This window comes from Xenopus tropicalis, chromosome 5 (assembly GCF_000004195.4).
Source record: "Xenopus tropicalis strain Nigerian chromosome 5, UCB_Xtro_10.0, whole genome shotgun sequence".
In the NCBI taxonomy this organism is placed as follows: Eukaryota; Metazoa; Chordata; class Amphibia; order Anura; family Pipidae; genus Xenopus; species Xenopus tropicalis.
Genome location: NC_030681.2, coordinates 29,219,784 through 29,233,324, shown reverse-complemented (window position 1 = coordinate 29,233,324; position 13,541 = coordinate 29,219,784). Strand labels below are relative to the sequence as shown.

General features: G+C 35.3%; 1 protein-coding gene across 1 annotated transcript in view; it reads right to left on the bottom strand.

Moving 5' to 3' along the window:
• The window catches only part of macrod2 (MACRO domain containing 2), a 1,296,131-nt gene that overhangs the window by 287,171 nt on the left and 995,419 nt on the right, over positions 1-13,541 (bottom strand). The window contains exon 7 of the mRNA XM_004914719.4: positions 471-501. Within this exon, the coding sequence (XP_004914776.1) occupies positions 471-501 (31 nt within the window). The remainder of the gene's footprint in view (positions 1-470; positions 502-13,541) is intronic.

Here is a 13,541-nt window from a genome sequence, read left to right as displayed (position 1 = left end):
GATAAGGGGTCATGAATCACTATGGCATCAGTTATTATTGTTTACCAATATGCCACAAGCGCTTCTACTACTACTTCCCATTGAATCCTGTGACTTTATATGATCCCAACATTTTTTCAATATTCTAATGAAACACATTGCTGACTATAAATATATAGTGTATAATGTACCTCCTAGTGTAAAATCTAAGGATATCATGTCAGCAAGAAGTTCCCTGACCATATAAAAGCACAAATCCAAAGGCCAACTCCCTTTATACAGGTCATGGAACTCTGCAATGAATATTATATCCTCATATTTTACAACAGGGGGTACAGTATTTGTTATAGTCAAGCTTCAGTGAGTCATGTGACATCAATAAGCACCAATTATAACTGAGGATATCACTAAGAACCATGTATAAGAATATAATTTACAGGATATTTATGAATCTTGGTTATACAGTATATAATATGTAAAATAGAACTTACCATAAATTCCAGTAGATATACAGGGGAAAGCCTAGAAAAATGAACAAGAAAAAAAATCATTATAAGCAACTGTCATTTACAAGTAGTCATATTAATTGTTTTTATTTAAACATAATATCTGAAATAGCACATTTCAGGAGACCTACACAAAGGGCATATACAATCAGTCAACTCTGAAATGTATTATCTTCATTCCATCTTCATTCATTCCACAAGGTCAGCAGAGACTACTGATCTCTTTTCGCAGCCTTAACATATCAAAGGCACCATTTTTCTATGAAAGAAAATTAGAGCTAAGGTTTAAGAATATTTTCAATTGGCTGAATTTCAAAGTTTGAATCCTTTTCCAATCAGGTGATGCAGGTAAAACACTCAAAGTACTATAGATTGCCTAAAATGTATTTACCGGCCAAACAGATTTGCACAAAAATTGCATTTGGCATAGTGACAATGACATACCCAAGATGAAAGCTCTGAACTTTAGAGCTGTTTTTTAGATGTCCCTAAAGAGACATGAACACTTTTGTACTTTTACAGCAGTGACCAACATTGAGGCATCACTCTCTTCACTCATCAGTAATCATAGGATCCCTGTAAGGGGCTGGTAACATTCTGGACTCTGGAATGCCTTCTTCTGTCTTTAGCCCTAACAGATAAGGTCTTATGGGGTAAACCCCATAAGACCTTATCTGTTGGGTCTCAAGACAGAATTGTATGTACAGGTATGGGATCCATTATTCAGAAACCCATTATCCAGAAAACTCAGAATTATGGAAAGCCTTTCTCCCAAAGACACCATTTTAATCAAATAATTCTGATTTTTAAAATTGATTTCCTTTTTCTCTATAATAATAAAACAGTACCTTGTATTTGATCACAACTAAGATATAATTAATCCTTATTGAATGCAAAACAATCCTACTGGGTTTAATTCATGTTTAAATGATTTTTAGTAGGCTTAAGGTATGGAGATCCAAATTAAGGAAAGACCTCTTTTCTGGAATTCCCTTGGTCCCGAGCATTCTGGATAATGGTTCCTGTACCCTGTATAAAGATTTGACCTGGACTCAAGGTATCTGAAGTGGGGTGTACATTAATTTTATACCAATTAAGTGTTAATTGGAATGTTTCATATAACTTACCCTGAACCTTTAGTTGGGCTTATGCAAAAAGGTGAATAAAATAATTTTTTTTAATTTTTTTAACACAGACATGTCTGTGTCTGATTCTTCAGACTGAAAGGAAACTATACAGTACCTGCCTCAAGTGATATGTAGGAACCATTTCCCAATACTTAGGCTGAGAGATTCATCCAATCCCTCCCTTCTTGTTCCATTGTGAAGTGATGAATTCTGGAAGACCCTCTGTTCACCTACCATGGAAAGTAGAGGAGTCCTTGTTCCCAGAATCCATCACTTCACAATGGTACAAGGTGAGAGAGCTGCTGAATGACTGTAAGCCAAAAAGAGGCATTGGAAATGGTTTTTAGAAGTCAGAGCAGACTATTATGGTTTCTTCTAATTCTGTGGAATCATGAATGTATTAAAAATGTACTGTATATTTTTCTATTTGGCAATTCAGATGGAAAATGACTTACAAGTTGCTATACATAATTCCTGCACTCTGTAGTCATCAGGGTTTGTCATTTCCTATCTCTGTCTGCTAATATATAACATCAAACACTAAAGTGTGTAACTCTGTCTATATTTATATTACTTTTGATGGGAAGCTGCATAATATCCCAGTATGGTAAAGGCGATCTTCTGGACCTTATAAAATATTCCAGGTCTTTCACATAATAAACATAATCAGTAACTTGCAACTCTGGGCTCTGGTGTATTAAAATAATCATCTATAAGTATTACAGTATTTAAGATGTAAAGAAAGACATAGATTGCATTTCATTGAGAAGGGGGGGGGTTACCATTAATAATCTATGAGACATTCACACATGCATTTAAGAATAATAAATGGACCATAAAAGTGTGGACGAATTGCTAACTGCATTTCATTAAAATTGTTTTACAAGTTGTCATACATAATTCTGTCGCCATCGGGTTTAGTCACTTCTGATCTGGAACTGCTGACTTTTATAGTCTAACCAGGCAAAAACCTTGAAATGTGTGGCTGCATATTTATCTTACTTCTTAAGTATAGATGCACTGAACATAAAGAGAAACTCGTGCTCTTGTGTTTGTTGTAATATTTTTCTTAACCTATAATTTCCATAGATACATTAATAATATATACAGTATCTATATGGTCAGACACACACATTTATATGTAATATTAAATAATGAAAGAATAAAATACAGAAATAAACACTCATAGCATTGGAGATTTTTTTTGGTATTAGGCTTTATGGTAATTCCCTGTAACATAAAGTGATTATTATTAATAAAGAATCTGCAGAGTTTTGACAGGCTAGAAAAGGAAATAGTGAAAATAGGAAAGGGAGGCTGGTGTCCTCTCCTGACCACAATGCAAACATAATTACATTTCTGGCAGAGCAACCGGTTTGGAGGAAAGCTGTGTGGGCTAATAATCTAATATGATAAGAGTGGATCATGCAAAAGTGATAAGAGACCAGGCTGACTCATTAAAATTATGTTCAGCGAGCTAAAGAATATTTGCCATCTTCTGAAGATGTTATTCTTCTCGCTTTATTTGCCCGGATATAAGTGAGCATTCAGGGGATAGGCAAAACGGCATTTACAGTATTCTTCTCTATACTAAAAACACATGACTTCTGGGCTATTTTTGAAATACAATATTAAAAACACTTCCCTAAAGAAAGAATGAATTATTTGCTTACATTCGGTACTAACTAGTTTTAATCCATGCAATTTATTAATATTCTACAATAAACACAATTATCATGAACACTGCTGCTGTCCAGCCATTCATAAGAAGAAAAAGCATAAGTTACGGAGCAGATAATCTTTGTAAAATACAATGTTTTTGAATCAGTTATTTGCTATGTAACCTGTGCCTTTTCTCCTTTGAATAGCTGCCCCTATGGCTGCCTTTATTTATATAAACTATATTAGTGTTTCTATAGTAATGTTTCTGAAGCAACACAAGGTTTAACCAGTTTTAATTACTTTAAAACACTTTCATTTGTTGGTGTTACTGTTCCTTCAACTCAGTGCTGTATATATATATATATATATAGCACACTTCATTATTTGTTTCCCAAAACGTTGGGAATTTATATAAAGCCTTTTTTTGTGCAATGCTTTCTATCTTTATCATTATTTTCATATTCACCCAGACAGACGCTTTATTATATTTGAGTGCTTCTCTCCGTGTTTTAGTGCTTTTTGGTCTTAATGAGTCGATTGTCATTTGTCGATGTTTCAGCTTCCTGGGACCTTACTCAAGACCAACTTACTTTGTTGGTCTTAAAAAAACATCCCCAAAACGCAAACTTACTAAATATTACATTACATTAACATTTATTTATAAAGCGCCAACATATTCCGCAGCGCTGTACAATAAGTGGGTTACATACATTGGACATACAGAGTAACATATAAAGCAATCAATAACCAATACAAGAGGTGAAGAGGGCCCTGCCCAAAAGAGCTTACAATCTACAATATTTTTAACTGAGACTTATAAATGCTCCTTTCCTCCTACTAGATAGATAGATAGATAGATAGATAGATGGATAGAAATAGATAGATAGATAGATAGATAGATAGATGATAGATAGATAGATAGATGGCTAAAGATAGATAGACAGACAGACAGATAGATACATGATTGATAGATAGATAGATAGATAGATAGATAGATAGATACATGATAGATAATAGATAAAGATAGATAGCTAATTGATGATAGATAGATGATAGATAGATAGATAGATAGATAGATAGATAGATAGATAGATAGATACTCTATTTAACAATCAATTAGATATACCATCTTTAAAAGCTCCATTCCTATTTAGAAATACAGTGTTACAGTGCCATTTATAATGAGAAAATAAGTAATTCTGAGTTCTCGAGGGCAAGACTAATAAAATATTGCTAGCTCATAAATACTTGGCTTACAAAAAGGAAGAACAACCTTAACAACACTAAATCGTATCATTATCCTTATTCATTATCCCTAATTTTGCATCCCAAAGCGATTTCCTTTAGAACTGTTAAGTGAAAACATCTATAGCAATCTGTGGTACCCTGTGCAAGCTCAGCTGAAACTGTTAGCTTTTAGATGCAGGAAGAGTGAGTTACAGCTTGCGCGGGGTTAGAAGGACAGCAATTTGGCATTTATTTACAGAAGTATGTTATTGCCTTACTATAAATTCCGCACAGCACCTAATGTTCTGCCAAGTGTCTTATAACATAAAGTGGAGAGAAGAAAAAAAAAACCAACAAATGTCAAGATGCAACTAAGAGTCAATAAGCATTGAGTTTAAATGCAAAGCTCAGTTATGTTCATAACATTTAATGAAAATGACCAAAACATAAGGAGTAAGTAAGCATTGTATGACAACACATAATTCTAGTGGGGGTAATTTGCCTGTTGGGTGGGCAGTAACCCATAGCAACCAATGAAATTGTTGCATTCATTGTTCTACCTGTGGCTGGCTGATCATAATTACTGATTTGTTGCTGGGAGTTATTGCCCACAGGTAAGTTTGCCCAGTGTTGATAAATGATCATTTTTGTTACCTAGCAAGTATTTCCAAGTTCCCCATGTTTCATTTTTCTTAGGCAACTGATTTGAATGACCAGGACATTTAATAATAAAACACAACTGCAGTGTCCCCATGGTGTTTGGATTAACAGGTATCTGCAGCAAAGGTGCACAAATGTACCAAAGAGCAAGAATTCAGCCCTAATTTCCTTTCTGTTATTAGTATTGAGTTATTCTCATTGTTTGCAAAAGCCCTTCTTGTTTCTGTATTTCCCCTTGTCGAAACCACTTGGCAGCTCAGCGATGCTGAGAACTGTTCAATGGACTTTGTTGGAAACCTATTGAGTGGCATTCCATTGGAAGCCTATAGCCAATTCCTGCAAGTCATGAACTAATTAATGAGAGAAATAATGAATAAGAGAATATGTCACAATAAGGAACAAGAGAAATTCTACTCGAGTTTTCCAGTACTACATTACACTTCAACACACTGATCTTAGCAAATTCTAAAGCTTTCACTGCATGGCATTTTGTAGAAATAAAACATGAAACAACGGTGAAAATGTACTAGAGCGTGACAAAGGGGCAGTTTTTGTAAATGTACCCCACCAACAATGATATTTATATACATTATAGAGCCATAGTATCCAAATACATTTTAGCTAAAAGTATCCAGACATTCCATTTAAAATGACATGTCCTTATTTTTAATACTCACTACTGAGTTCCAGACTGTGTCTATCAGCAATGTCAATTTTTAGGGAGTGTAGAGATTTTATGGGTAATAGAGTCAAACAAACATCACAATGTCCAAGTGTCAACTTGAGAGGTATGAAAGTAACTGCCAATTAGACCCTGAAACAGTGTTTTCCATGGTTTGGGCTAGGGGGCCTGTTTCCATTGAAAGCAAACCTTGAGGCTACAGTGTACAATAAAATCCTTGACAATCCTGTACTTTCTTACTTTGCACCAACAGTTTGGGGAAAGGCTGTTTCGTGGTTTAACCACAATAATGCCCCCATGTGCAAAATCCATAGAGAATGTATTTGCTAAGATGGGAGTGGAAGAACACCTTTGGAATAAATTGAAACACTGACTGTGAGCAAGGCCTAACACCCAACATTTGTGGCCAAACCTCACTACTGTTCTTATGGCTGAATGGAAACAAACCCCACTAACAATTTTCCACATAGTGGAATGCCTTCCCAGAGCAGAGGCCATATAGTGCACATTCAAAGCAAACTTTCTAGATTTATGGTCTTGGTTTGTTTAAATAGATCAGATAAATCCCCTCTCTGTTCAAATTGATGCAATATATCTTGCTGAGCTCCGCAGAAGGTGAGCCAATTGGGCAGATGTAGATTGAAAAGAGCTCCCAAACTGCCCATGGAATGGAATCTCAGTCTGCCTGATATTTATGTATGTGAATATTGTAACCATATTAACATTGCCGTACACTGGTCTGTGAGGGTGTAACCTGATTGCCTCTGCAACTTTCTAGAGGACCGTAGTATCTTTTTTTTGTATTGCTTTTTTATAATGGTGCCTCAAAAAGGTTTTACCTTATTCAGCTTAATGGTGTATACAACAGGGTCCAATGGCAGAACTTCATGGGTTGCTACTGAACTTGCCTTTGGATTTTCTGGAAATAAAATGTTATACTCTGGATTGGAAATCTTCAGTTGGGGCCAAGGGGATCTTTAAATATTTCCCTCAACAGTACTGTATGGATTCACAGCAGAATTCAGCATTTCGCCATTGGCAATTTTTTGTTTTTTGGGAAACTGCCAGAAGAATCTGCCACAACAAAAATTCGCAGAGTGAGGAAAAAGTCGGGTTCACGTAAAAAAAAATTGCACATCAAAAAATGATGCATTACCCGCGTTTCACACATTTTTTTCCACTTTTCAAATTGGAACTTTTCATGAAATTTTCCACAAAGCGAAACAGAACAGATTCGCTCATCACTAAGCGTAACCCAAGACTTCTGTCTTTGGGCAACATTAAAATTATGGCTGGGTGGCAGCTGCTGTTGAGGAAAGGTGGAATTTTAGGGTTGCTAGTAAAAATAAACTATTAAATGCTTAGACAGGAGTAAAGAATAAAATAACAGGCTGAGAAACATCTTTTGATGCTCTTCCAGCTATAGTCAGCAAAGCTATTGAGCCCCCCCCCCCAACTATACTTCATAGAGCAACACAGTCTTATATATTCACATGCTATAATATATTTTAGAATATATTAGTAGAAGAATACATAGAAAGTTTCTATAAACTTTTAAAGTTTCCACTGCTTTATAATGTAAAATGATGGTATAGGGTTGGTTGCTCAGAACTTGGATGGATGTTTCCCGCACTTTGTTTGAGATGCACATCCACTATCTTATCTAATGAAAAATGTTCCAGAGCTAGAACTCTGAAAAAAAGCCATACAGAGAGCCAGAGATTCACTCATGAGAGTCTGAAGAGTGTGTTCTTATCTGAACATGTCAGTTTGTAATGTCTGTGCATGGGCACAAGTTGTAACTCTCCGTATCTATTTCTAAACAAATGTGAGCCTGCGATATGTCCCTACACTCACCCTTTCTATACTGATCCTTCTGTTTGCTTATAGCATGTGTACATTGTATGCCTTTATGCAATTCAAATTGTACTTTCTCACTTCCAGTCCCTGTTTACATGTTTCAGTGAAACCCATTCACTCCTGGCTAAGGGGCAAGGTTCACGTGTATCACTTCGGACCTACAGTACATTTACCAGTCTCAAACATTGGTTTATGAATAAAAAAAATAATTTCAATTTCTGTCCCAATTTTATTCTTAGGAAAATACTATGTAGTATAGTTTATTACAATGTCTAATGTTTCATTTTGTTGGCAGTAACTAATGTACCCCTTTTTGTAAAATATAAGGATATTATATGTCACCTTGGAGGTCCATGACCACATAAAAGTATGAAGCCAAATTCTGAATTCTTTTATACAGGTCAGGGAACTCTGAGGTGACTTCTAATCTCTTCATTCAGACAATATTTATTACAATACACAAGTGTTCAATATGTGACAAAAATTAAATCACTAAGCACTTTATTATAGTTGAACATGATGGACGTATGTCTTTTTTCATCCCAACTCACTATGTTACTATTTTACTATGTTACTGTTACTGTTTATAAGGACATATTTTGCAGGATATACATGGCTTTTGTTTATTATATTAAAACTTACTATTATAATAAATATATATAAAAATCATTATACTAAATTACTATTACAGGTATGGGATCTGTTATCCGGAAACCCATTATCTAGAATGCTCCACATTCCGGATATGCTGTCTCCCATAGACTCCACTTTAATCAAACTATTGAAGTTTTTAAGAATGATTCCATTTTCTCAGTAATAATAGAACAGTACTTTGTACTTGATCCCAACAAAGATTTTAATAATTAATTCTTATTGAAGGCAAAAGAATCCTATTGGGTTTTTTTTAATGTTAAAGGAACAGTAACACCAAAAAATGAAAGTGTATAAAAGTAACTAAAATATAATGTGCTGCTGCCCTGCACTGGTAAAAGTTGTGTGTATACTTCAGAAAGTCTACTATAATTTATATAAATAAGCTGCTATGTAGCCATGGAGGCAGCCATTCAAAGGAGAAAAGGCACAGGCACATAGCAGATAACAGATAAAACACTATTGTATTCTAGAGAACTTATATGTTATCTGCTATGTAACCTGTGCCTTTTCTCCTTTTTTCCAGCTTGAATGGCTGCCCCCATGGCTACACAGCAGCTTATTATATAAATTATAGTAGTGTTACTGTAGCAAACACACCAGTTTTACCAGTGCAGGGCAACAGTGCATTATATTTTTATTACTTTAAAGCTCTTTCATTTTTTAGTGTTACTGTTCCTTTAAGGCTAATGCCACACAAAGCATATGGCACATATTTTCGGCAAGCTGAAAAACTCTTCTGAGAATATGCTCCATGTGTTTAAAACTCCCCCTACCTGTGCCTGCACCCGAATGAATTGAATATGCTTGGGTGCAGGCACATGTAGCTGATATCCCCATAAAAACAAGAGAAAATCCAAGAAAAATGCGAGAAAAAGTCTTGCGTTTTTATGTGGATATTGGCTACATGTGCCTGCACCCGAGTGTATTCAATTGTGATCCAAATTACAGAAAGGTCCCTTATCTGGGGTCCCAAGAATTCTGGATAACAGGTCTCATACCTCTATACTATTACTAGACTATAAATTTACTCATGCTTTTGTCTGGTCAAGTGCAGTTAGAATACAATGCTCTGTAGAGCCCAATGTGGCTCTTCCATTCATGATCATTGGTCTTTGTGGTTCTATTCATAGCCAAGCATTAGTACACAGTGAAAGCTATATCATAGAAAGACTTTGAAGAGGGGAGAAGGCCATGCATATCATATCAGATGCTATTTCTTTAATTCTGACCTTGTATAAAACTATGACACCATTCTATTTCCAGTATTGTGTGTGATCATTGGTAAGACCCCTTAAAGGAACAGTAACACCAAAAAATTAAAGTGTTTTAAAGTAATTCAAATTTAATGTACAGTTGCCCTGTGCTGGTAAAACTGGTAAGTTTGCAACAGAAACGCTACTATAGTTTATATAAATGAGCTGCTATGTCAACACGGGGGCAGCCATTGAAGCTGGGAAAAGGAGAAAAGGCACAGGCACATAGCAGATAACAGATAAGCTTTGTAGAATATAATGGGGTTTTATCTGTTATCTGCTAAGTAACCTGTGCCTTTTCTCCTGTAAATGGCTGCCCCCGTGGCTACACAGAAGCTTTATTATATAAACTATAGTAGTCTTTCTAAGGAAAACACACCAGTTGTACCAGTGCAGGGCAGCATTACATTATATAGTAATTACTTTTATACACTTTCATTTTTTGGTGTTACTGTCCCTTTAATTGGTTAATTGATTTTGGGATTGCAGCACTAATACCTATCGATATAAGGACATTCTTCTGTTGTTTGCTTCAAAGAAAATGCTTTAGTGACCTTATTAGAACCCAATAGCAAAGTACTTTGAAAATACTATTCAAATTAAAAGATCTACACATTAATGATGACCATTTAATCTTTATATATTTACACATTAGCATACCAACATGTTTTAATTTATATTAGCAAGGCAATGGAAACATGGCAAAACTTGCAAAGATATATTTGGTTTCAACAAATGCATTCTGGCAGTAAGGTCTGATGCCTCCGACTCTCTCTTGATAATAGAATAGTAAATGTGTAATGGTGTTTTATCTTTCTAGCACATTATGACTATAAGCATTTTATGCCTGTACTCAGTAAGCAGGATGGATGGTGCAAAGCAAAAGAGGTTAAATACTCAATATACATTTACTGGGGCTTATATATACTGAGCATTACAAATGCAACTGCTATGCAGAAATCACTAGATATCTCCATGCAAGGAGTGTAGGACAAATATTGTTATGAGCTATTGAGGATAATCAGATGTAACACAAACCAAGGTAAGGAAGGGCTTACTACACTAAAAGATAGACTATATCTCTATATGTATTATATACAAGGCAAGGCATTGCAGGTCAACGACACACACATTCATACAGTTTTTACCACTTACTAAATGTATGTTCTTGCTATTACATATTTTAGGTACAGGTATCAGACACCTACTACTAAAAAATCATTAAAACATGAATTAAACCCAATAGGATTGTTTTGCCCCCAATAAGGGGTAATTATATCTTAGTTGGGATCAAGTACAGGTACTGTTTTATTATTACAGAGAAAAGGGAATCATTTAACCATTAAATAAACCCAATAGGGCTGTTCTGCCCCCAATAAGGGGTAATTATATCTTAGTTGGTATCAAGTACAGGTACTGTTTTATTATTACAGAGAAAAGGGAATCATTTAACCATTAAATAAACCCAATAGGGCTGTTCTGCCCCCAATAAGGGGTAATTATATCTTAGTTGGGATCAAGTACAGGTACTGTTTTATTATTATGGAGAAAAAGGAAATCAGTTTTAAAATTCTGAATTATTTGATTAAAATGGAGTCTATGGGAAACAGGCTTTTCGTAATTCGGAGCTTTCTTGATAACGGTTTTCCGGATAAGGGATCCCTTACCTGTACTTTATTCCTCCCAAGAAAAAAAAAAATAATCAATGAAAGAAAATGCAAGCAAGTTAAAGAACTTTCTTTTTTTACACTGTATCGCCCGAACCCAACCTATGATAATAATGATGATAAATCATCCCCTATCAATATCAAATGTAAAGGTTTTTAGGGCATTTTCATTTGCTAATGTTATTGGTACTTTAATGAACAGCACTAACTGAATAGCTGCTAAAATACAGTAGGTTTCTCACATGTTCCTCTAGAGAAAGAATTATCCTGTTATCTCATATGGAAAAGCATTTATGTTAAATATATCAATATATCTCAATACAATGTTAAAGGAGTTCAATTGGGAATATATTTTATCATTTGCTTTTCAGCTTTGGACATTGCTGTTTCAGACAATAAATCGAAGATCAAATGTCAAAATCTGCAAAAAGAGTTATTAACACTTTCATAAGACACCCTCAAACATGAGGTTAAAGTGATCCCTCTAGCCCAGTGATCCCCAACCAGTGGCGCAGGAGTAACATGTTGCTCACCAACCCCTTGAATGTTGCTCCCAGTGGCCTCAAAGCAGGTTTTCATTTTTTAATTTCTGACTTGAAGGCAAGATTTGGAGGCATAAAGGCCATGTGCACTGTCAAGCAGAGATTCCTGTAGTCTACCAGTCATCCCTTATTGGCCACCTAGGAAATGTTTGCATGCTTATGCTGCTCCTTAACATTTTAATGTTGCTCATGGGTAAAGAAAGATTGGGGACCCCTGCTCTAGCCTGTCCAACATCTTTACAGCATAAGGGCACATACATTCTTTTTTGATCATCTAATCTTACGCATATAGAAAAAAAATATAAACATAGATGTACATTAACCAATTAAATACGTTGTGTTAAAAAAAGAGGAAAGATTATGCAGCATGAAAGCAGTATTTTAAACTTAATCAGACTAAATGTGAACAAAGTTGGAAGCAGCACGAAATAACAAAGAAAACGAGGACATGTTGCCTTTTAAACTAGGCTCCCGAGTGCAATTACACAACAGAATACATCAATTTAGGGGCTCCACTGAGACAAACAGTTCGACTTTAGAAGGTGGTGCTATATCTTAGACTTTTAGTATATGTCATTAACAGATAGCTTTAGTTAAAAGGTCAACTACTACACTTCTTGTGACCTCCGACTATGGTAAATGGTGCGGCTGATGGCATCCGCTGAGGCCAATATTTATCCTTGAATGCAAGGAAATATTGCCAAACCACACGGGCTTACAGCAGTTACTAGATGGTCTGATTATTTTCACTTTGTATTTTCAACCCTCTGCTTCAGTTAATTGGATATTTATTTGTTTTTATGCACTGTTAAAAATGATTGCTCTAAGCTTACAAAAAAAGGAAAAAACCATGTTCAATAATTAGTTGCCTTCAGCACAACAAGGCTATAAATATTACCTCAAATCCTTTGTATTATTTTTTTCTTTCCACATTTTTGTGGTTTAAATGGAACAATTGTAAAAGTGTGCTATTTTTATTTCATTTTGCAATTACATAGCAGTGAAAATATGTTCTCTACTTTATCCACCAATGGCATCCACTCTACAATTAATATTTGAATACATAAAACGCCAGCTCAAAAATAAAATAGGGTGCTTGTAATTACTAGTTCTAGCTTAGTAGCAGTGATTAGAAATGTAACAGAAAGTACTTACAGATTTGTACTAACATTAGCCATAGAAATGATACACATTGTAATAGATAGGTTTTCACTCCATAGACCTAAAGACTTTTGTATCTATTGTCTATAACAAACATACAATAAAATATAACATTTTGTTTTATACTTTGGGGAATCGAATAGTTTGCACACCAACTAAAGAACCAGAAGGACAGAGAACTTTAGCAATTATAGGATAATATTATTATAAAGTTGTGCTCCTCCCTTTTTTTGAAGGTCTTGTAGGGGCGTATATGGTGGCCTGTCGATTGATGTTGTGATGCCCCCTCAATTTTTCATTATGATAAGTAGGAATACTGCTCCTTATGCACCAACAATTTAAATGTCATTGGTTGACTCTGCTAAAAACAATGTCCCTCAGTGGTCACATTGTAATGTTGCGTCAAATGGATTGAGTCATAGGCGTCAGAACTGGGGCAAGTTGCAGCTAAACTACCGCAGGCTCGGAGGGACGGGCGGCGCAGGCGGAGGAGCGCAGGCAGCTCGTGCGAGCTTCAGGGGGGCTCTCTTTGGCCACAAAAATGTGCGTAGCCAAAATTTT